General features: G+C 42.5%; 1 protein-coding gene across 1 annotated transcript; it reads left to right on the forward strand.

Moving 5' to 3' along the window:
* The first annotated feature begins 6 nt into the window (after positions 1-6).
* Positions 7-23734, forward strand: LOC104359164 (transmembrane protein 182-like). The gene is made up of 6 exons (XM_033001421.1): positions 7-109; positions 7946-8165; positions 10770-10908; positions 13014-13112; positions 15748-15885; positions 23434-23734. Exons 1-6 carry the CDS (start codon positions 15-17, stop codon positions 23661-23663), a joined length of 921 nt encoding a protein of 306 aa, XP_032857312.1. The 5' UTR covers positions 7-14; the 3' UTR covers positions 23664-23734.
* The last annotated feature ends 1938 nt before the right edge of the window (positions 23735-25672 follow it).

The following is a 25672-nucleotide window of genomic DNA, read 5'->3' on the forward strand; positions in this document are numbered from 1 at the left end:
GGGTGTCTCGCTGGATGTCATCGGTCCGGCACAGCAAGCCCAGCAGATCCGCTTCGAACAGCGGCGCATTCAGCAGCCCTGGGTCAGTGATCACAGGACCACGAGCCGGGTAAGCGATTGTAATGAGAGAGAAAAACGGTCTGTCTGTTGGCAGAAGCAATTGCATACAAGCAAGAGGGAAAAAATACCGAGTCTGAAGGTCTTTGGCTATCTGGGGTTGGAATGTCTGCCGTTTACCTGCAGTTTAATGTCCACAGTGTTTAAAATTTCTCCTTAAGTTCTGCATAGTAAATAGCTGTAGAAAGATTTACTAAGATGGGTCCTTTTTATTCTATAGCTGGAGAGCAAAAAGGAAAATAAATCAAGTTACTTGCCAAGGAATTTGTAATCAATTTTTTTTTAAATCAACAATTAATCAACTTTGGAAATACTTTGGCCAATTTTTGCTTGGTGGTTTGTTTGGTGGTGGGGGGGTTTTTTTGTGTTTTATTTTGTTTTTCTTTTGGCTTCTGATCTGTCTTGATTTTGTCTGAAATATCTGGATGCCTGTAGCATCCTTGTCTTGTACTGCATCCATCATGATTCTGGGGGTTGGGTAGTTAAATAATGATCTTTTGCCATTTAAGTTTCTCATCATGTAAAATGAGTTCTCTGCAATATTGTTATGGGCTACCAAGGGCCTTATCTAATGGTAGCTGTTCTGGCATGTGTAGATTTCTTTGTAATACTGTAGTAGGAAATGGAAATGGTTGGAAAAATCCAGACACTTCCAGAAAATGGAACTGAAACGTTATCTGATGTAGAAAAACCAAAAAAAGATTTTTGCTTGCATTTTTTCAAAATTGTATATTTTCAACTTGTTTTAGCACAACAAGAGACATTTTGATGCTAGGATCTCCCAGTTGCTAGCAATTCCAGATGTTGCTCAGCTCCAGGTGTGCAGCTGGGTGGCTTGTGGCTGCAGAGGCTGCTCCAGCCAGCCCTGCATCCCTGTGCACATGCACTGGCCGGATTCTGTGCAGATCTCAGCCCTTTAATCCCTTTCAACCCTGCTTTGCAGTGCTGGGACCATAAATACCTCTCTGATGTATTAACAATTTGCTTGATCTGCAGGGAAGACAATATTCTGTGCAGTACATACTTTCCCAATGAGTCACTCTGCCCCCAATTTAACCTTCTAGATACTATGGATTTTTTCTTAAAGTTTCTTTACAAAATATAATAGCACAGCTAAAGCTTTCCTGAAGTATTTTCCAGTTGCTTAGTGGCCAAGCTCTCTGACTAGTATGTATTTCAGCCCAGAATACCTTTGATAATCTTTGCCAGTATCCAGTGTTGATGGTCTTAAAATTCTACAACCGAGTGGAAAACTGTTAAATGCTCAGGCTTGAGAGCATGCCTAATTAATTCTTTCCAGGGTTTTAGTCCTTTAAAAAGTGTTAAAAACATGGATTCAGTGTATCATTGAATATTGCATGGTTCTGTGGAAATAAATTGCATCAGTTTGATTCCTTTAGTAGTTCAGAGAGTTATTGCTCTGTGCTTACTCTGGAAGTTTACAGGAGTCTTTTGAAAGTTAAGGTTAAAATAGGCAAAAGTTGCTAATGATGGGAAGTAGCTCAATGGCAAAGTGAGAGCCCAAAAGCTACATCAGAAAAGTCTGGGTGCATAGATCAAGCAGCCGCATTTAGAAACCAGGCTGTAAATCTCCCTTGCACTTGCAACTCCAAAAAGCATGTGCATTCAGCACGTGGACTTTTAAAATTTTCATTTTGACCAGAAAATCACACTTGTGTTTATTTTATTTCATGACTGCTTAAGGAGATCATAATGGTTTGATCCTGGAAAGTACTGGCAACACTTAAGAAGCAGGTGAGGCAAATTTGAGCTTTTTTCTTTTCTGACATCAAGTACTGGGAGATATTCAAACTCATAAGAAACATTAAGGATCTTTCAACATCCAGGCTTATGTGCTTCTTCCAAGAGACATGTAGACGGGAGAGATGAAGAAGGATCATGTGGCAGAGATGAACCAGTGATTATAATTTTAATGCAGAATTAAAGGGGCAAATACCAATGTGTGGATATCTATTCCTCTCCCTTACTGTGCAGTTTATACTGGGGGGGTTGCTCTTTGCAAAACCATCCAGGGATGTTGGTGGCATTTCTAAGGCAAAGTTGGTAGCACTTGGGTAGTACTTGTTGTGGTCTGGATGGCTTTTCTCTCTTTGGTGGTTTATTTTTTCTGAGGTTTGTGGAGCCAACAGTAAAGGCAGAAACCCACAAGAGAGCTTCACCCCACCTACCTAAGGAAGCACTACATGGAATGTCTTTCAGGGCATGACAGATTGTCAGGGTAAGCTCCAATGCAGAAAGGTACGCAGCTCTCCAAGGGGACTCGAGGAAGTCTCTGAAGGTAGCTCTGAAATCACATCTGTTTATAAAATTTCAAGAAATCCTCTGCTTTCATCATGAGAGAGTGAAAATATGTTGATCTATCTACATAATATATAATTTTTCTGCAAGCATGGATCAAAACAAAAAATAATGGTAACTTTGACTGTGCTGACGGAGTCTTTGATCAATTGAAAGGTAAAACACTGATTCTGTGAAAAATCTGAATTGACTAGCCTCAGCTCTTTGCTAGAGTACATGTGTTTTGGAGAGTCACAGTTTCAGTTTAAAAGCTTAAGGTTAAAAAAAAAAGCATCAGGGTGAATTAGGAAATAAGGGGCACTGAAATGCCCAGGAGACGACTTCCATTTCCTTACACCTAGGTCCTAGTGCTGTCTGTGGTGGCACCTTTGTTCAACTCCTCTGGATAAGAGTGCAGCTCCCTGCTGGCACCAGAAGAGGAAAGGGAGGGTCATTTTCCTTGGTAAATAAATGGTATTTGTGTCTGATTTTTGTACGGATCATGGTGATGATCAGTTAATACATCTACCTAGCTTTGGTGTAGCACTCCAGAGATCCAATGTAAGCTACAAGGGACAATCAACATCATTATAAATTTCTACAAGCTGAGAAAGGGTGGCAGGATGTTACTTTTTTGTTTAGTTGTTTGGATTTTTTTTTTTTTTTTTTTTTTTAGCATGGGGGTCCTAAGCCTGTAGCTACAGTGCTTCAGGGGTGTTATATTAACTCAGGCACCAGCTAGTGATGAGAGGAGGCTGTAGACTAGTTTGGGATCATTGCTTCCCCTCCCCTGCTCCCCCACACAAACACCTGCCTTTGGGCCTGCCCGGCGCCTGTGCACAAGGTAGCCTGTTTGACATGCAGATGCTTACTTTGTAGGAGGAAACAAGTGTGGTTCTCATGGTCATTCAGGCCAACCAAGAGCTGCATCACCTTCTGGAAGTGCCTCTCGAACAGCGAACAGCGTGCTGCGTGGTGGGATGGACCAGGCAGAACATCTGCGGGACCTGGGGCCAACGGTACCAGGGCTTGCTGGTCCCGGCTGGGAAATTTTCTTTCCTTCTCTAAATTAAAGATCATCTCTGCTGGAAGAGTAAAATCAGGGGTTCTCAAGCCCTTGGTGATGCTGAGAGATGAAGAGTGAAATCCCATTATGTTAGGGAAATTGAAAATTTATCAATTTCAGGATTTGTTTTACAGTATTTTTGTATAATAAAAGGGATGTGGAGCTCAGGATGGGCAGATACTGAGCCATCCTTATGGCCCCACTGTGATTTTTTTTGTGGCTTCCCAATAACAAGTGCTGGCTGTTGGATGTTAATCATGTGGCCCCAGGTCTGCAGCCTGAACCCCAATACTCTACATGTTTTTCACAGGGGCAGCATTTCCACACAGAGTTCAGGTGCAAAGGCAACATCATGAAGCAGCCTAGGAAAAAATATGGATGAGTCGACCATAATGTAAAAAAATATTTTATTAAAAATTTTGCATCAATTTACATTTTCAATAATTGTTTTCATTCTTTGATAGCTATCAAAAGGTGTTTTTCCCCTTCGAATGGATTTTTTTATTTGAAAATGTTGAAATAAAACGTTCAAAATTAAGAAATGTCTTTCTTAAAATTTTTCCAGAGGTACTCACTTACCCCAGCCCTTCCTCAAAAATGATTAGTTTTTTAAACCTCACATTTTCTGATTAGTTCATCAGAAAATCCCCAGCCCTTTCTAACTGCAGAGGAAGAGAGGGGGGCTGGAATGATTTATTGGTGGCTTCCTTGCTGTTTCTTCTTTCTTTTTTCCTTTTCTTTTCTTCTAGTATATGTGTGTCCTGTCTATTAACAAGGCTGTCTATTGCATTGTATAAAATCTATACGAATAAAATGCTTGCACAAAAGAAAAACAAAAAACTAATTTACAATTCAAAAACAGAATGGGTCTGAATCTTATAATTTATAAAGATGTTTTTTTCTGATGAGTAAAGGAACTATTTTTTTTATTAGTCTTATGAAAAAAACATTCCTAGTATAAGAATTTTAGTTTTATCTATTTTTTCCCCCCAAGCACTGGGGAAATAGAGAAGCAAGGGGGGTTGCAGAGGTTAGGTGAACCCCGGCTGAGCAGGGCTGAAGGAATTTGCTCCTCTGGTAGCCCTCAGAGCCTGCCGGTGTGAGGAGCCAGCACCTTCTGGACTGGCTGGATGCAGTGGGGTTGACATCTAATTAAAAACAAATAATCAAGCTGAATGGAAGGAAGCATAAGTGTGCTGTAGCTCCATCACAGGCATTAGCTGTCCCCAGCAAGCCTGGGTGCTCCCACCACGTGCTGCTGGAGCAGCTGCCCCGTCCCTGCAGCTGCCGGTGCCCCAGGCACGGTCTCATTGTCCATCGTGTCCAGGAATTTTTCAGATACTAACAGTGATGAGCGTGTGCATTGGGGTGTGCCAAGGAAAAGGGAAAGCTTGTTTCGTGGAGAGACGTTTTGACCTTGCAAACTCAATTCCTATTCTACAGCCTAAGAATTTGGAAAATGTTTGGTTGGGCACATAACAGCCTGTGAGGAGCCAAGGCTGGGCACCAGCAATGCTCTACCTCAGCCACGCAGGGTTTTTTTCTGCCAATGGGACTGAGAATTGCTGAGGACACCTTCCAAATGGCAAACAGCGCTCACTTGTGAATACACATTAGCATAAATACAGCAATGCCAAATACAGCTGACTAAAAAGCACACACGTAGATGTGGAAGTGTGCATTAATCCCTTTTTAAAAAATACACAAGTGCCCACTTTGCATTTTAATTTTATGCAGTTGCAGTGCAATCTGCAAAAAAAGTCCTCACTTCTGGTGTGCAAACCCTTGTCTTTACTGAGCTCCTTCAGGCATTGCCAAAGCTCCGCCGTCAGTCGTGTTCAGCTTTGAGATACAGATCACAAGAATAGATGACAACCGATTTTCCTTGTCACTTCAGACAGGTTTAACCAGTATTACATGTTAGCTAAATGGCAACTGATTGAAATTTCACTTATTGAAGATTATTTAGGTGATAGATATATTGCACTTTGTATTTAATTAACCATTTAATGTTCAGTACAAAGAGGTCATCTCATGGCAGTAATTGTTGCTTGTGAAGTAACAGGATGGCTGTGAGATAGGTATGTTATTGTAGTTCAAAACTATGGAAAAAGAGTAGATATGCTGGGCTGCCCAGGGATGGGCTGGGAGTGGGTTAATACACGTAGGAACAGGATGAGTGATGGTGTAGGGAGGGTTGGCCCCAAACACCTAGGTGCAAACCCATCGCAGTGGCAGGGATTGCTTCCAGCAGAGACAGCAGCTAAATGTGGGAAGACGAGTCAGTGGCTGAGGAGGGTCTCTGTGTGTTTACTGACGCAGAATTACAGGGCTGGGGAGGGCTCGTTTCCCAGGTGGCACTGCTGAGAGAGCGCGGGAGGAGGGGAGCCACCCGTGGCTCCCCCACAGGCATGCCAAGGGTTTTTGGTGGGAGGCTGTATTATGTCAGAATGATTTCTCCTCTCCTTTAGCTGACTAAATAATTTGCTTGGAAGAAAAGGGATGGTTAAGCAGGCCAGAGACATGATGTATATTTTCACTTACTTGAAAATGGCCTTTGTACCACAGCTCTCCCGCCAGATGCATGTCCACTGCTCCCTGTTTGAAGGCTGCACAACGATGTCTCTACCTGTTGAGAGCAGTGTTCAGCCCCGCCGTGGGGACTTTCTTCTCATCATACTAACATCAGAAGGCATTTTTCCATTTCAGCGACCAACCAAGATGCAAACCTAACCTTTGAGATAACCTGCTGGCCTTGTCCTGCAGCTCCCTGTTGCCTTGCCCACCCACTGTCTGCCCCACCGTGCCAGATGCAATGACATCTTCTGCCCTCCTTACACTCTTGCCTCTTGCAGTCCTGCTGTAGCTCTAACAGGGCTGTGGGGACCGTGGCTGAGTTTAGACCTTGCATGATGGTAAGTCTGCAACCTGTCCCGCCTTTCCTTTCTCCATGCATCAGTGCAGGGACTCCTCCGGGCAGGGACCTCTTTCCTGGATCCTATGGGATGCCTCATGTGCTCACAGTTAAGTTAAGCAGTCAGCAGCTTTGCTACTGTGACAGTGAGGAAGAGAGGTCTAATGTATTATTTAAAAGCTATCCCTGCAATATTTAAGAAAGAACAATGCAGAGGATAGAATAAATTATTATAATTTAAAGTCTATTGTGCTCATAGAAGAAGAACGAGCATATTCATCAGTCCATATGCCTCAACAGTTGGCTAGAAGTGTAGTCAAAATTTTACCCAACTCTCTCCAGTTTCCCTAACCAGTGTGCAGTTTCTCTGAGATACCCATATGTTCACAGTTAACTTTAACTATTAAATTGATTTGGAAATTAATTTGGCAACACAAAATCCCATAGGACAAGGAAGTCAACGTCTTCATCTATCTTCCTTTCTAGAAAAGGTCATGACTTAGTCTAAGGTCAGAAAATCAGAACTTGAATTTTTCACTGTAATTTAAATTTCCTCCTCCAGTTTCCTGGCATGTTACAGGAATATAGTTATTGCCCTACAGAAATTATAATTTTCCTAGTCTGGCATCCCATTCCTGGCAGTGATCTACAGCAGATGCTTCAGCAGAAGACAAAAACATTAGGAACCAAATGGCAATGAAATTCCATGCAGGAATGTCCTCATCCCCCCAAGACACTTCTTCCACGGAAGGCTTGGGCAGTGGGAGGGGTATGGATGCTATATAGTCCACTCTTCTATGGCAGGAGAGAGAACATTTTTCTACAGCTGCAGAGCAAGGCACTTTAGGTTTATTGGTATGTACGACTGATTTTAATTCTCCTTGTCTAACTAGATGTGGACCTGCCAGATTTAAATGTGTTTGTATGGGTTGATTGCATCATTTCTGAGAGCATCAAGGTATTTAAGATATCACCATGTTTTAATGCTGTTGCTTGGATCTCTGGAGTTACTTTGTGTGAAAGCTGCATTAGCATTTTGTTCAGAGGAAGCAGGAGCTGAAGGAGACACGTATTCCAGAAGTGCCACCTCTATACTGCACTTGCGAGGACGTGGCTGAAGGTATCTCACAGCAACAGCTGCGGAAGCTGCAGACCCCATGACATGGCAAAGATCTTCGAGTTCAGATCTGCCCGAGCTGTGCACAGCCTTTCTGCTAATCTCATGCACAAATGGGATTTTAAAAACTCTCCGCTGTCCTGGGCAGTTCTGCATGGTAACCACTTGTGAACTACAGACGATGCCCGACTGGCCAAGGCGGGGGCCTCTCTGCACTGCTCTTCTGAAACGAACAGCCATGTGTTTATTTGGAAATCTTCCTGCTCTGTATCAATAGCTATTTGTCATGTTCCTTAATGCCACAGCTGTTTGGTTACACCAGGTCATCTGCTTTTATTAGTCCTGTTCCCACCTCCCACTGAAACTCACACCAGCCAGGAGAATATTATTATCTGTGTCCAAAAATAGCACTTGTCTTGTCCCCCTCTTCCAGTGACCCTGGAAACTTCAGTGTTTTTCTTCTTTTCCGATTTTCAACTCTGCTGCCTACCTGCTGCCCCATGAAGGCTGGAGTAGCTGCCCTCACAGCCGGGATCCTCGGCGGCACCGGCGTGTTGCTTTTTCTCATTGCTTTTGGGACGGATTACTGGCTTCTAGCTACAGAGACCTGCGGTGTCTTCGAGCATGAGAATAGCACTCTCTGGACCAGGGAGGTAAACTCTGAAATCTTGTCTTACTTCTGAAAAATTGAATTATTTAAATAATTCTAAATCTTATATTTTAAAGTTTTAAACTTGTGATAATATTTATGCTCATTGAAAGTGACCTGCTAACATAAAATGTCAGATTGAGCTACCTTTAAAGTCCAAACCAGCTTTTGCACAGTATCTAGCATTTTGACTGAAGTAAAGTGTGTCTAGGAAACATTAAGACAGCACCTCCGTAATCTGGCAGATATGAACATTAGGGAATGAAAGGTAAAAATGTAAAAGCTTTACTTGTTGACAGCATTTGCCTCTAAAGACAAAAGATATCTCCTGATATTTGCCATTAAAAGATTTCTCCCTCTGTAGTTTCTTCATTTAAAAATAGTTCATATTTTAAAGTGTAGGACTTGGCAATCATTTACATTTGAAGTGATATGACTACAGCACAGGCAGAAAACAAAAGCAAGTATCAGATGCAGAACAGACTAGACAAGAGTTCCTGCCCGTCTAACAAGAAGAGGCCTATATATTTTAAAATTAAGATTTATATAGGATTTTAGTTAGGAGGAAGTGTAATTGTCGAAGGACAATTTGGTATTTTAGTGCTAACTGCTGGTATCATGCATTAATAGATCATTTTGAAAGTTTGATTTTCAGCTGAACTTGCTATTGTCTAACTTTTCAATGAAATAACAACCTGATCGGTTCCTTGAGCCACCCACTCTTCAGAAACATTTTTGTGCCGATCAATGTGTGGTTTCAATTACAAAATGACAGGAAGATCCTTGTTGTGTGCAGACTTTTTGTTACTTCAAAGTTCAATCCAATTAGGCTTGATTTTTTTCTGGTGTGGTGAGTCACATTGGGTAAGCCTCATGATGCCAGCAAGAAATACTTTGTTTCATTTCAGAGTCCCATAATGAAATGTAGGACACTGTTTGCTTGAGTCATGTTTCCAAATGACTTTCTCTACTCTGAAAAAAAAAAAAAAAAAAAAAAAAAGAGAGAGAGAGAGAGAGAAAAACTGCCTATCAGAAGACACTATCTTTACTGTTTAAAGCAGCGCAGTAAAGCCTTGGAGATGGCAGAGAGTCATGAACAGAGGAGTGCCACTCAGTTTTTGTGCACTTGGGAAATGACAATGTTAATTGTTTCAGATTTTTGTTTGTGCTGTTGTCTTTTAAAGTGGAGAAACTAGAGACATTGCACTGCACGACATGAATAAGCATCTCAAACATTTAAGATACACTCTTGGCCAAGTGTTAGTGTGCCTGTCACTAAGGCAGAGTAACTTCAAAAGCACCAGGCAGAAATAGGAACTGTTCTTACTCTTCCTCTGAGCTATTTTATTTCTATTTCAGACACTGTTTCTATTATTTCTATTTCAGTTACCAGTTGTGTACAGCAGGCTGTGTTTTTACCTTCTCTGCCCTTTCTTAAACTAGCAAATCCTGTCCCTTACAGATAAGAATGGTCTTGAGTATCTGCCAGAGAGCAATTAAATGTGCTGTAGATGCACTAAGTCAGCAGCCATCCAGCTGATGAAGTTTGAGGGCTGCATGTTACCATTGTCATAGTTGGTATTTTCTCCTGCAAGTAAAAGGAGAATCAGGTCAGAGCTCTGGAAGTGGTCATAATGATGCATAAAACCCTCAAGGTGAGGGTTGTATCTTCCAGCACCTCCCTGTTGAGCCTTGTCTCCTTTCACTAGTTCACAGGGTCCAATACTGTATGGCGTTTCTCCATCCCCCCAAAAGTGTAATTTTGTAGCAGTCATGTCTCCTTTCCCAAACTGTATGCAGTAAAGATAAAATTGATTTTGGCTATAGTTTTAATAAGTTTTTTGGTAAATAGTCCATGACTCAACTTTGTAATATCCTCCCTTCTGAAAAGACCTAAACCTTGTGCTCATAGGTTTGGTCTGGGGGTTGAAGTATACTCATAAAAAAGGAAAAATTGTCAACTTCCCTATTGTAATCTATGAGTAGACTGGTGTGGGCAGAATAATTTGTCTTTCACCTAAGTTTAGCATAACTTCTACTGGGCTCCGCAGAGGGAGAAAAAGAAGGAAACCTTTAGGGTGGTGACTGGAAGAGGCTCACTGGGAGTGTTAGAGCTGAACTGTCTTTTGGGGTTATTCCAGACCTTACATGGATCCTGCAGAGTAGCAAGGACATCTGAACTGTTACATTGGGTCACACCTAGAATTGTTTACCTGGTAATCGACCTATTTCCTACTGGTCACAACAGCAGTAATACTTACTTAAGGAAAATATTTAAGAAGTAGAATACACCCAGGATGCTCTGCTCCCTGACATGCCCATCTAGCTCTGACAATAGGTGGTTAAAAGATATTGGAGAAGGAAGAAACTGTTTTGTGAAGGTCTGCAGGATGATGTTATCAGAACATTTTGTAGCTGTGATATGGCAGAAAGTCAAGGACTTCAGCTTCCTCTGTGTTCCTCAACCCCTCCAAAACCAACTCAAACAAAACCAAATGAAAACCACAACAAAAAATGAAAGGAACAACTGTCTAAGCAAAAATTACACACTTTCCACTTTTCCACCATTATCATCCCTGTTTCAGCTTGAGCTTTCATTCCTCTGCAGGGTGAAATGCTGACAGAGATCAGGAAGGAGCCGACAGAGATCAGGAAGGAGATCCTCACTTTCCATCATGAGGGCTTCTTCTGGCGGTGCTGGTTCTTTGGCGAGGGCCACCCAGAGACCATCTGGACCTTCTGGTACAGTGAGTACTATGCCACCGCACCACATCCACAACATTCACTCAGTTTGAATTGCAAAAAAGCACAAGAAAGGCTCCCAGGGATAAGGAGACAGTTGCCCTTTTTTCCACTCTTTTTTTTTTTTCATTCTCATTGTCTCTCTGTCAAAAGCAAACGTGGCTTACCCTTTCTGTGCTCTTTTTTTGACTTGGATTTTGCTCTCAGAGGGTTGTTCACAGAAATGTAGGAATCTCTTTATGCCATTTAATATATCACCTGAAAAGTCTTATGAAGTGGTGGCTTCCACCAGCAAGGACAACTCTCCCCCCTATTACCTCTTGATGTTTGTGTTCATATAAGGTCTGCTAAATTTGAGCCCATGACTTTCCTGGCTGTCAGCATCACTCTTCTGTCAGAGTTTTCAGCCACTGAGGTGCTGCGCACTCCCACCTCCCACTGATTTCAGCATGAGATAGGCTGGGTGCGCATATATGTGCTCTCTCTGGGTGGTCAGGACCTCTAGCAGTGGGCAGTGGTGGACCATGGAAAGATGTAACCACATATGTTTGTGCTCTTAAGCATACAAGACCTTTATTTTAAGATCTTGCCTATTTTGCTTTTTAACGTCATTGAAATTACACATGTGAATAAACAAAGATGGATGCAAAATAATATTTTTTTTTTTTTCTGAAAGCGCATTCACTCTTCAAAAACAATTGAAGGAGAAGGTGAAGCCTGCTCTGAGACACCAGTTGGTGCTGACTGGTGGCCCACGTGCAGTGAAGTGTGGGGTCTTGGCCCAGTGAATCCAAGTGCTCCCACCAGAAAGAGCAAAGGAGTGACCCCATCCCACAACATGCCCGGCACCAGCCCCACCAGTGGCTGAACCAGCAACCAGCTCCCCTGTGTTAGTGTGCAGTGGGTAATTAAAGGACAGCCTTTCCCTGGGATGCATCAACCCTAGAGAAGTATCTGGGATTAAAAAAAAAAAAAAAAAAAAAAAAAAAAAAATAGCTTTTAAATAGGTTCTACAAAGGTTTTAAGCACTGCAAAAGCCTTGACCCTGTGCTTGCTGGGGCTTTGGTCTGCTCAAAGATGCTTAGATGCCTGTAGAGCAGTGTAATCACCTCATAGGACATTTGTCTGCAAATAATGCAGGTTCCCACAATAAATTTGTTCTGTAGTGATTAAAACTTCAGAAGACTTTTCTGTCTCCCCAGTCCCTGGCCTGTATTTCTTGTAAAATCTTGCAGGAACAGTTACTGCCACCATTCAACTGAACAAAGTGAGATTTTTCACACAGAAAATTTTTGATAATAAAGGACAGGCTTGAGAAAGGGAGTTTGCTATCTAATTACATTATATGGAAATACATGATACAATATAACGTTACCTGAAGTAAAATGACTCGTTCTGATTACTGGCAAATTTGTACTACTTCTTTAAGGTATTTATTATAATAGGATTGATCATAGAAAATTAATTTGCTGCTCTCATGAATGTAATAATTAATTCAATAGGTATTCCATAGTCAATTTAGCATGAACTAATGTCCACCTATTATAGAGTGTTCCTTTGAGCTGGGGAACATATTTAAATAAGTGGCCAACCATTAATTAATTCATTTAACATTCATTCTATTACCGTTAATCATGATAAGCCTCAGTGGTATTAATATTGATGGGGCACTTCCATTCTAATTGTGCTTTCCCTTCTCACAAACTGAAGGTCTTGTGGGGGAGTTTGGTCTGGTACCCAAATACCTTTGCCCCTTCCCGGCCATCTGACATATTTTCTGGAGGAAAACAGCAACGAGAATATTTACACTGACTTCAGTTGCTCCATCTTTCACAATTTATGTCCACCTCAGACTCAGGTTATGAAGATGAAAACACGTACGGGTAGCAGTCTCAGATCCTCTAATATCTCCCCTCTCTCATCAGTCTTCTTTTTATTTTTTTTTTTTTTTTTCTAACCAGGATTTACTGTGCTTCTTTACTCCCCAGCTTTCTGATTTCAGTGAGGGTTTTATAGGTTTTCCAGAATAGTACACTGTCATTTGAAAACTATAACTATGATTTTGCAGAAAATAAAAGCAAACAGGGATTTTTTTGTTGTTCTTTTTCAGCCAGTCAAGCACACCCCAAGTTCTGCATGCATGGCCACCTCTTTCCCATGCCCATTGCTCTTGGACCTTTCCCCCATCCTTCCTACGACACAACTGCAGGTGGGTTTCTTGCCTCCTCCCCCAGCAGCTCCTTTCCCAAGCAATTGGGCAGAGATTTGCTGTTCTCCCATTGTAAATGCATGTGGCCAAGCATGACCAAGACTTTTGGAAAGCTCCTTTACAAAACGTTCTTGCTTAGTTGACTGCCCCAAGCTGTGAGCACATCTAGGTGTTCTCCCACTTCTTCTCTCCTCCAGAGCCAGCCATGCTTGGCCATGAGCTGTGCACCCTCCTGCTGGGTGCTCAGCACCTACTTCTGTGAGCAAGGGGGGGATGCTAAATACACACTTTCCCATCTCCTTTCTTGCTGGGAGGAGCTGGAGGCAAAGGGCTTCAGCCCCATGGTCAAATCCAGACCCCATGGGAAAGCAAGAACAGTAATTTCTCCTGGGCTGCAGGTTTGTGGCAGGCCAGTGCTGACTTGTTTCCAGAGTCTGGCTTCCTGGGAGAGCTCTGGTGTTGATTTCTTGCAAGATAAAATAAACAAACACTGGAAAATGAGTTAAAGACCAAATTGTTAGAAGATCCATGTAGGTGACTGTCTTATTTTTAACACACTGAATATAACACAGTTGGAGAGCTCTCCTTTCAACTGGTTCCCTTTTTATTTATGTTTCTCTATATTTTCAGAGTTCTTTAATGAATCAGCTGCTGTTAGGAATTTTAATTTACTAAATTGATGGCAGCAGCTAGAATTAATTCCATGATCTTTTTTGAAATGAATTGATTTCTTTAAATAGTGTGCATCACTCTGCATTGCCTCTGGGGATCCAGGGCAGGCATACTGCACAAACAAACATCTTGACCTTTTCCTTAGCCTTTAGCAGTACCTTTTTTTTTATTTTTATTTTTATTTTTTATTTTTTTTTTTATGAGGAATTAATTAAAAAACCCTCAAGATTTGTCAGTAGGAGCATGTGAGGGAGAGCAGCTAGCTTCTTTTTCTGTGCTGTGCAGGATTCCTGCCTCAGGGAACACGCCATAGTGTCAAATGGATGCAAGGGACCTGTCGACAGTAGGAGGAGGAGCCCGTTGCAGGCTGTGTGTGGCAAACGTGGGTTAAGCGATGGGATTTTTTCAGCTTAGGAGAGGCAGGCATGATGTCTAGTTTCTGAATGATCCCGCTGATAAACACACTATATATACTGTACTAAATAAAGGGCCCTGGAGGCATCTGTCCCTGCCTGTCAGCCCTTGCTATGAAACCCAATTCAGCGGCCTCCCAGAAATGCCCACTGGGCTGGGTCCTGGGAAGGTGCTGGGGCTGGGCTTTGTGCAGGGGCTGCACCCAAGGGGTGCTGCGGGGCTCTGCCAAATCACCTTGGTGGGATGATCCCCGGGGAGATGAGGACATCTCAGCACCCATGTTCAGGCCAGCAGGAGCGTTGGGCTCCTCTGCTGCACCAACCCCATTGCAAAGCACTTGGACATCTGCAGAGAGCAGACGCTTCTGTCGTTAACATTCATTTTATTTCAAACCAGTCCATCCTCATATGCAAATGATGACAAAACAGGAGGCTGTCCAAGAAGAGGGTTCCTCCAGCTATTACCTGCTCCAGAGATAATTCTGCCTTATCTGCATCCTCTTAGGCTCCCTGAGAGAAACGGGTGATGGGAGGTTAAACATGAAAATGAATTCTGTGGTTTTGGAGAGTTCAAGATACTTATCTCTTCCTAAGTGGCTCTCCTGACAAAATGGTTTAAAATGAGTAAAACGCATCTTTTCTGTATCATTTTTCTTTCAAGTGTGAATCATTTCAGCATTGCCCACTTGCTTGTGCTCGATTTAAATCTCTCTAACTAGCACTTCTGAAAAACAATAGGCAGAACGAGATGTAGTGATCCAAGGGGATCAGATAAATCAGAGGAACAGGGAGCAGGGTATTGGAGGGTTTCTGCCTGGACACCGCCACCTTTGGCCGAGGTTTATGGCAGTGACTGGAAGAGACTTGGCTACTGGGAGAACTGAAATTAGTGGGCTATATCTCATCCTGTGGGATGTGATGGATGCAAACTTGCTCAGCTCTGGCTGGTGTGGTTGCATGAAGTCACAGCAAAACCCCCAAATTCAGTGGATAAAGAAGCAGCTGTTCTCTTGCCCTGTTCTCTTACTTGGAGTAAAGCAAGGCTGTTAATGGGGGAAACCATGAGCTCCTGTTTTCCCTGCAGTCCTGCTAACAAAAACCACCTTTGTTTTAAATGAGGAACCTGGCACCTTCCGTAAGCGTTAATTAAAATGGAACAAAGATGTGGTGTGATTCTATCTCTCCAGATGTTGCTATTTTCTTTCCTTTCTTGCCAAGCTCTTCCATCCCCCACAGGCACAGCTAAGCACAGAGTCCTTTGCTCTCACCCCCTTTTGTGGAGTGCTTCCCTGACAAATCCTTCCAACCCCTTGTACTCATTTCAATCCCATTATGTAGGGCATGACATTCAACCTGAACTTGCACCGGTTCCAGCCACATTGCACCCATGCCGCGGCAGGGAGTTAGCAAAGCAGGACCTCCAGCTCTGCCTAACATCAGCAGCTTTACAGGTTATTACTTTTACTGTTGCTGAAGGTGGAGTTAAGCATGGACTGAAGAAAACTGCTTTTCTTTCTTTTCCCCTGACTTTACTCTTTTTGACCGTGCAGTGTACAGAGGCTTCTGGACGGCGTTCATCATGCTGGCTGTCGCTTCTGGGCTGGTGGGAGGGCTGCTGCTGGTGTGCGGCGTGCCCTTCGTCAGCCCCCGGTCCTACAAAGTGGGAGGCGGATTCCTCCTCGCCTCGGGTAAGTGGCAGCACCGGGACGTGGCCGGGGTGGGAATGCAGCGGCCACGCTCCGCTTGGTGCATGCGGGGGACGGGGAGGCAGCTGGGGATGAGGCACTGCTGCGGGGAGAGGGGGGCTCTGGTGGGAGCTGCACTGACTTGGACTAAATAATTTCCCTTTCCTCCCACTGAAATTAAAACTCTATGCTCAGTCAAGATTTAGCAAGGTAGTCCTTAGTCATAGGGAGCCTGGGATTTGGGAAAAATGCTTTTCTCCCCCTGTCCCCCTCCCACTCTTTCATGCAACCTAGAGGAGCAGAGTCTTTTATTTTAGTCAAGTCTGTAGCTGCGGTAACCCTGAACAGCAATCAGCCACACTCTGCTCCCCTAAGTCAGTCTTTGCATTTGGGCCTCTCCTGTCTCTGCTGCTAACATCTGGTAGAGCTGGAAACCCACTGAGTGATGAAAGGCATACCCAGCGATTCAAAATGGGAGGGCTGGCTTAATAAAACCTGAAAAGATAAAGCAGTGACACAGCAGGAAAATGCATTAAAAATAGGCATTTATTCATTATTCCCATTGCCATTACAAATGATTCCACTGAATTATCACATGGGCTTTTTCCTTTTCTGTATTTGAGAAGGAATAACTGGCTTTAGTAGAAATAGTTGACTTATAGCAGTGACTCAAACTCAGAAAAAAAAAGATTTTTTTGTGACTCAAAAAGCTAAAGATTGGAGCTAAGCTGAGCCATGACAAGTGAAGAACTTCATAATGAACTCAGGTCTTTCCCTGAAAAACCACTGCGTAATTACAGACCATGCACCAGGTCCTGCTTCCTCATACAGGGCATGAATCAAACATGAGCCGGTGTCCTTCCTCTCAGTTTGGGCTTTGAGTGTGCCCAAGTTTTTTGGGGATGAAAATATTCATGAAAATATTTAACAACAAAAGTCCCAACATCGACCTTGGAGGAACTCAACCTAAGCTCCTTCCAATCTCACCATGCCCTGTTATTATAACCTTTTACTCTTTTCCCCCATTATTTAGCTCCCTATCCATTTTATAGCTCCTTTCCTAATTTCTATCTCCTCCAGAATTAAGGAAGATGACATCTATCTATTTGTCTAAAAAATCTGGAAGGCACTAAATCAATGCCTGCTACTGAATAGTGTTGGCCACATGACATGTGTGTGCATTGAAGTCATCTCCTCTTGTGAGACTAGGAATGAATGTTTGAATCCTCTCAGATGTGACACTGGCTACCTCAGTTAAAGCCCTATTTCTTCAAAACACTCAACTTTCAGCCCAAATGGAAAAACTGAAATCAATCACCTTTTGACACTGGCCAGATAAACAAAATATCACCCAGAAAAGGGTGTTGAGTAATATTGGATCACTGTATTCCATTTTTTTTTTCATTGTTTTTGCACTTTATTTGACTACTTCTTGATTAAAAATCTGGGGCATAGAATGTGACACTTTTTAGAAGAGCTGATTATGCATCACATAAACCTCTTGGCATTAGACAAAGATGCTCCTGTTTAAATTGAAGTTTGTATTAAAGCAGTTTCAATCTGAACAGCAATCATTGTTATTAACTGTCATTAGGAGGAATGAGTTCAGCTAAAAGAGACTTCCTGCTATATTTTCAATCTAAATGATAGCTAGGAGATGGCAATAGCATTTCAGCATTTTCAGCAAAGTTTGCTTAGAGTTTCATCTGATCATTTTTTCTGAGGGATGGGGGTGTCCTGAACTCAGACCTCTGGATCCTGCTTGACACTGGCTTCCTGATGGATTTGAGATGCATGCCTCCGTGGTTATTTTCTCACTATCCCTTCTAAAAATATTTAGCATAATTGTACTAAGCGGTAGGAACAATAGATTTAACACAGCTTCAACTCCCTAGCCATCCCTTTCCTTCAGATAGCTGGATGTGGAAAGACAACGCAGGAGAAAGCGCATCTTGTCTTCTAATCATGGCCTGCGGGTCAGTGTTAATTAACCTTCCTTGCAGAAATGATCTCTCCTTGAGGAAGTGTGAAAATGCTGGCAATTTGTAGAGTGGGAATGTGGTCTGGCAGTCAGATGATGAGATGGGGCACCACAGCTGTAAGATGCCCTGGCCTCCCAGGGCATCCTTTATGTGCAACTTTAGTCTGTCCATAAACTCTCTCTGCCCTTTTTGGTAGCAGCCAATGCTGAGGTCATGAAATCACAGCCCTGGTTAATCATTGCAAAATGATGCAACATTTGCTACTGAAAGGATCTGAAGGTATTACCGGTGCAAGTGCACTCCTGAGTGCATTTGTGTGGATAACCAGCCTGGCATGATCTGGAGGAGTTATGTGTGTTCCTCTGTTGCAGTGTGGAGAAGGAAATTCAACGCCTAGGGGTGAAGATTGTTATCGCTCAATTAGATCTCTTTGGGTTTCCACTCTGAGATGCCTTTTATTTACTGTACTTTCAAGAGGACAAATCTGACTGTCTGCCAGCTACCGTAACAAATGTAGTGCTCTGTGGGTGGTGTTTCTGACAGCCCTTTCAAAGGACGGGAGCCACCCCCCTTGATTTCCTCTGCAAGGCAACTCGGGAAATACAGCCAGTGCCCATCTGACATTTGCTGCTGCTTGCATTTGCACATCTACCACCCCAGCTGAGCAGTAATCCTTGCCAGCCTGCTCCCAAAAGCACCCCAATTGCATGAGCAAATAGCCACCGTGCTGCTTTCCTGCTAATGTTTGCCATCTCAGACTTAGCTTCAGTGCTTTCAAGGGGGAGGCAGATACTGCCTGGTGACTAATCGTCCCCTTGTTTCAATAGTCAGATGACAATATGATTAATTATCACTACAATGTCACTGAGAGGGCCGGGTGAATGCTGCACCATAGCTTCTGGAAACTGAATTGCCAAGACAACTTTGCTCGTGCTCTTCAGTTTTCTGTGCCTGTGCTCCTTGGTTTTCATTTCCTTTGGGCATTTTAGAGACCAAGCTTAGAAGTGAGCACACGCTTCATCCAGACCTGGGGCAATTACTGAGCTTCCAGCACTGTCCTAATACATTTGGACCAGCTGTAGGCTTAAGTGAAAAAATGACCTGAGCTCTACCTGGTGTCTTGATCAGGGATGAGGGAGCGGACAGGCGAAACGGTGAGTTTTCAAAGCAAGCAATGAGGATGAATGTCCCAGGTAATGTTAAGCAACCTAAAGAGGAGCTTGTTATCAGCTTGCCTTACACTGGAAAGCACAGATATATGAGGAACCATGTACACTCTACACTTCTTCAGCTGCTGTGGTCCCAGTGCTGTTTCTCCGGCATCCCCACTTGCGTGGCACGTATGGGATGCTCACACCGTCCTGCAGCCCCAGCAGGATCGCTGCAGCCATGGGCCGTTTCCAGTGGGCAAAGGCAGCACGAAGCCTCTCCTGCGCTTTCAGAGCCGTGTCGTAGTTCTGCGAGAGGTGCACCGCATGTGCCCCGACCAGTCTGTTCTTCAGCGAGAGCCAACTGCATTAAATAAGACAGCTTTGCCAGTCTTGTGAGTTAGTGCTGAGTTTTGTGCTCAGATTCCTCTTCCCAAATCAAGCATCTCCATTTTGGCAATCTCAGGTTCCCCACGTGCAGTAAAGGCTGACAGTTATGGAAGGGCAGCTGAAGGTCACCCCTCCATTTCCTCGTTATTAACATCCTTAAGAGGCAACCAGTGAGAAAGGCAAATGAGTCAAAGTTCACTATTCTCGTAATTAGCAGATTACATGAAAGTTCAGTAGCTTCCACAGAGTAAGAGTTAAAGATTGAGTTCACTCACCTGTCCCTACAATTAACAGCTATAAAGGTGTCACAGGGATATAAAGTGAGAGAAAGAAAAATCCCGACTCTAATTTACTCACAATGAAGGTGCAGCCCCCCTGGGAGGGGGAGGTGGAGTGCTGGGGTTTGTTGTCCTGCAGTTAGCAGTGTATGAAGGAGAAAGATTTAATACCTCACTTCAATTTTCTTGCAATTAGTCCCTCCCCAGAAGATGCCATTGACCTCATCAGCATTGAGATGGAGTTTCGCAGTTAATTTTTTTCCATACCATCCTAATGAACAGAGGCAAGGAGGGAAAGGAAGAGAAAGAAAGAGATCACTTAGCTAATTTTCCAGTGATAGAAACCACAGGGATGCTGAGAGGAGTGTGGGGATGGTCTTGTTTGATGAGGTCCTCACTTACCCAGACACAACACACATCCTGTGTTTCAGGTGCATATGCCAATGCCAGGCTAACTTCATGGGCTAACTAGGGTTTTTTTTCATTTTGCCGGCCAGGGCAGGAAGAAGTGAGTCTCTGTAAATAAGAAGCTGTTTGGGGCTGGCAGAAAACAAAGATGACTTTCTGCTGTGGCTGAGACTAAAAGCCCCAAAAAGGAGGTGGTAAAGTAAGACCTGTTCATAAGATGAAAAATCCAAAATAAAATAGCATTTTAAAACAAAAATGACAAACAATTCCTTTGGTCATGTGGGAGTGAAACATCCTAATTTTATCATTGTGAAGAGTCTACTAATGTTTAAAAACATGACAAATTTTGGGCAGTTTCATGAATACTTGTGATTGTTCCAAGTAAGCATATTTTGGCTGAACAGTTTCCAGTAAGCTGCCCTTTCTGCGCTTCCACCGTCCTTCTTCATCTGCACCTGCCCTTTTGATTTTCTTTTCTCGCCAAGGAGATGGTGTAAATCCCAGGGACTCCTCACCACTCAGCTGTAATTATTCCAGGGAAGAAGGCTGCTTACTTTACATTTTCTTGTCATTTTCCCAGAGTGTGAAAATGTTCTTAATTTAGATGCTGTGGCCATGCCATCACCTCCAGTACCTGTTTAATAATAAATCCTTCCATACCGAGACCTGGCGCTTCTCCTGGGACACGGGGAGGGACTGTTTCCCCATCCTTAGCTCCTGGTGAGCTCGGGGATGGTGCCGCCCGCTCACGGGGCTTCCCTACACCCTCCTCAGTAAGAACTGGTAGGTTTTAATCTGATTTCTTCAACAAATGAGGCTGGGACAATTCAACACAAACCCCCTGATTATTTAAAGAAAAGTAGAATTCAGAAGTATACTACTATACCCATGTCCTCTGTCCCACCGGGGATACGTTTTCATTTGCATCTCTTACGGTAGGTATTATAAGTTAATGAAATAGAAATTGATCTTTATAAGAGCACTTTTCAAGGTTCACTTGCTATCTAATTAATTTAATTTTAAATTACATCAGTAATAAAGACTTAATTGCCTTCTTATCAATATATTGTATTTTGTAAAGGACATGTGACTATTTAAACATGCAATTGTTTTCTTATAGTAGAATAATTGGTATTTTAACCATACAACTCTCATATTAAGTGTAAAATATTTATTTGTGCACTTAATTTCAAGTGGTATCAAAATCTCAATGAACATGCAAATGTTACAACAGCTGCTGTTTAACTCCTAGCCTGCCTCTCCAGCAAGCATAAGGACTTTTCCATGTAAGGGAGGATGGCTTGAAATAACAGTGTGTGGTGATGTAAACTATATTCATGTGGTTGCACCAAGTTTTGATTATTAAGATTCAGTTTGCACTCTTAGGGTATAGGAGACACGACAGCTTAGTCTGGGTAGCTTCAACTTCTATATAACATGTAATGAGGACTTTGAAGCTTCTATACCTTCGCATAAGGCTTATTTTTGACTACAGGATGTGAAGCAGAGGTTTGTAGCAGCAGATGTGCTTATACCCACTATAAGCAGAAACACAGTTAAACACTGATGTGTTTTCTCTGACTGAGGTTTCAGTAACCACCATTGCTAAGCAGATATATCAATGTCAAGCTTTACCCGCTTCCTTTACTTAGTATGGGAGTTGAATTTTGTAGTGTATAAGCTGCCAAGAAGAATAATTAAATATAGTACAAGCTAGCTTTGATTTAAAAATTGCAAGGGGAGAAATTAAAGCCACAACACATCCACAGAACTGTGTGGTAACTTGTCAACTAAATTAATTTCAAACTGTTTACTTCTACTATAAAAATATTGTAATCTGTGATGTATTTCTTTCATATATGTGTGTGTATGTGCGTATATCTATATGTTATATGGCAGCATTTAAAAAAAGGAAGCTTCTAGCTGTGAAGTAGCAAGATCAGATATTACTGAAGTGCTTTCAGATCTGTCATCCCACCATCACTATTTAGTTTTATTATATGTTGACTTTAAAGTACACTGTATATATTCTTTAATGCAACACAGTAAATAATATTGGGGCCACACTAGTTTTTTTGTCATCTGCTTCATATGGGGGAACTAGACCTGCAGCCTCCGACCTCCATCACTTTGAATTATGGGGAAGGGAGGTTCCTATTAAGACACCGAAGCCCCCAAACCCACTGGGAGCTGTGCCAGGTCCGTGAGGTGCCTGTTTGCCACGTGCTTTTCAGATGTGACCGAGCTCTTCCTGCAGATGCTGACCTTTGATGGGTATGCATCTGGAAATAAGAGATGGCGAGGTCTCAGGGGAGATCTGCTATTTGGGTCACAGGCATCCTGCAAGGCTTGGGAGGCTTCGAGGAGAGCGGACCCTCACTAAGCAAGATGCTGACCTTGCACTCACTGTTCAGGCTGGAGTGTGGCCTCAGCCCTCCTCCCGTCTGGCTCCAGGGGAGGTCAAAGAAGGTCTCACTTGCCAATAAAAAGAATTTCTAGACTCATGGTATAAACTATTTATCATTCTTTTTATTATTCTGTTATTTAGTAGTCAATCTGAGTCTAATATCTCATGGCTACGTGCCTTTTGCACTCTATTATGTGATATTTTTCTGCAAAATAGGATCAGCTGTACTCGTGGCCATGTGTTTTAATACTTGTTGCAAAGCTCAGTTTAAGGAAGGGTAACACCAGACGTGAAAGGGAGCTGCCATGAGCTGCAGCAGCCGCTCAGCATCTGCATGGGCTCTGCTTGTGCCGGTGCCAGGGGTATCAGGTTCAGTGTTGGATAACCCTTGCCATAAGCAGGACTGATTTCCATATCCTTGCATTTCCGGTGGAGTTTGGATCTGACACTGCTTAGAAGGGTAGGTAAAAAAAAAGAAAAAGTAAGTCTTAGCCTCACCTTCTCACTCATCTCTGACAAAGTAAAAATAAAAAAGGCAAAATGACCCACCTTTAGGACAGGAATGCAGAGCTAGTCTCATCCTAGCTGTGAACATCAGCCCTGTTCATGATCCCTGCTGTGAACATCAGCCGTGTTCATGATGGTTTGTCCATGGCTGTATCCAGCTGTAACGGAGCCCCCAGCAGCGGTTAAAGCGTGAGGTGTCGGTGTGCCTGCGACTGGGCAGGAGCTGGGAGCGCTGGGGTGGGGTGTCCCACGGCAAGTGGGCTTGGCACTCACAGGAACCTGCAGAGCTGCGTCATGAATAATAATGATGCAACACTAGGCTTTGATGCAAACGACCTGCAAGAATAAATGGAAATCTGTTGAGATCTTTTCTTGATTTCATTTCTGTGTTTCATATGCAGAGAATAACTCATCTTTGTCTCTCTTCCCAGGAGGCTTATTTCTCCTGCTCATATTTCTCTTTGTGATCTGGAAGGAGTTTGCTGCTGATTTTCAGAAGTACATCCTTCTGGAGAGAAGTGAGAAGTGCATGGACATTGTACCTGTGCATGTGTACTACGGGTGGTCATTTATGTTCGCTGCAGCTGGTGTGCCCCTGGTTTTACTTTCTGGACTCCTCTTTTACCTGATCGGCAGAGACATTATGAAGTCCCTGGAGTAAGACAAACTTGCCACACTGAGAAAGCCTTTGAGAAAGTTCGTGATGCTCCTTGTAATGAAACGTTCACAAGTCTCGAGGACTAGATCATTTTTGTAGCTGTAATTGTCAGTATAGGTGCATGATTACACTCACGCTTACATGGAGGCAGGGATGGAGCACTGAGCACTGTCCATCCAAAACCAGCCCCAGCTGAATGTCCAGCTTCAGCATTTTTACACTTTGGAGAAATTTAGACATGTCTATGGTTTTGGCATCTGTTTTCTCTGCAGCTCAAGGAAGTGCTGCCGCTGTGAAAAGCAGCTCCCCCAGCTCCCCTTGCTGTCAGCAGAGCCCCACATCCATATTCAGCAGAGCTGGAGTTTTATAGCATTCCCAGCATCCTTGTTTCTTGTAAAAGGTAATCAAATCTGGCTGTGGCAGTGTACACTATAATGTCTATTTCTAAAAAGCAATTAAGGATGATTTCTTTTTTTAGCTGGCTCTAATTGATGTCAAAGGACAGCCATTTTAATGGGATGTCGGGAAACATGAGAAACCCTTTTTTTTTTTCCTTAAAAGCCCTGATTTTGAAGATACAAATGTACCTGGACCTAACCTAACTTTCAATAAGTGAATAAACCAATTTCTGTGTCATGAAACCTAACATGAATTCATTAGAATTTCTTTACAGCACCACATTACTGTGAGTATAATATTTTCCCTGGTTGCAGTGTTGTGGGGATTCATAACCCAAAAAGTGAAAGATGGTCAGAGTTGGGGGAAATGGAGTGGGAGCAATCACATTGTTATTTTTTATTTTGTTTGTTATGATAGACCCTGTCAGCCAGCTCAGCATGGGACCTTGCTGTATTCTACAGGCACAGCACAAGAGTCAGCTCCAAAAAGACAAATTATATACCATTTAGATAGTCTTAAATTCTTGCACTTGCTTAGGTGTATGTTGTCTGACAGATTGCAGTGGTCCTACGAAGAGTAATGCATGCTAATTCTACACCAAACAAGGTGCTGAAGGTGAAATAATTTATACTGTAGATGTGGAGGTTTGTAAAGACACTTGAGAAATGACAAAGACTTGATCTCATCATGTTTTTAAGGCTGCATCTTGATGCTTTGAAGTAGTTTGTTGGGCCTTTGCTTGCTGAACTCATTTACATAAATTTGAAATCAAACTTCCTAAAAATTCACGCTGTTCTCATGGATGTTATACTTTGTGCTAAACATGTATCTCCCAAGCTTTATGTCATACTATTGACCGTGTAGTTAATAATGTAATGTAAATCTCCTCTAGAAAGCAGTGAAGATTCTTGGCAGTATAAAAATGTTTGTTAATGCTCTTCGTAAAATATTATTCATCTGGCATTTCTTTTCTTTTGGAGCAAGTTCTAATTATTCTTTTACAAGATTCATGGCATACATGTAGTGAGAAATTGTAATTTCCACATGTAAAGATTAGTTCTTTCATATGAATAACAGGCTTGGTCTACAGTTCTTAAGTAAAATCCACACTGTTTTCCAGTAATAGAAATTTTGTTTGAATAGAATTGGTATATATAGGTAAAAATCATATTCTTTCCCAGTGAAGAGATGTTTCATGACATTTACAAATACACCGATATTTCAGTGTTTTATTTGGCCATTCTAAACTGTTTTTTTCATATCTCCTTGGGTTATGCCTGTGCCCCATCAGTTCTTCAAGTGATAATTTCTCACTATAAATTCCCTTTGAATATTTTTTGTCATTTAATTATCTATTCAGTGTAGAGATGAACACTTATGGTCACAAAGAATAAAAGTATATAATCCAGGGGCAGAAGAGGTCAAGATTTACAGTCACTTGCCTTTCACTGATCCCATAAAACAATCCAAGCATGTAGAAATGATGATCCCATAAGAGACACCAGGGCAGAAGAATGAGAATGCAGCAAGAAATCCATCAGACATTGATATCTGTGAAGCTGAGGATCCCTGAAGTTTTGAATATAGAAGTGAGTTTTATATTATAGAATGAA

This window comes from Tyto alba, unplaced genomic scaffold (genome assembly GCF_018691265.1).
Source record: "Tyto alba isolate M040663 unplaced genomic scaffold, T.alba_DEE_v4.0 Super-Scaffold_5, whole genome shotgun sequence".
NCBI lineage: Eukaryota > Metazoa > Chordata > Aves > Strigiformes > Tytonidae > Tyto > Tyto alba.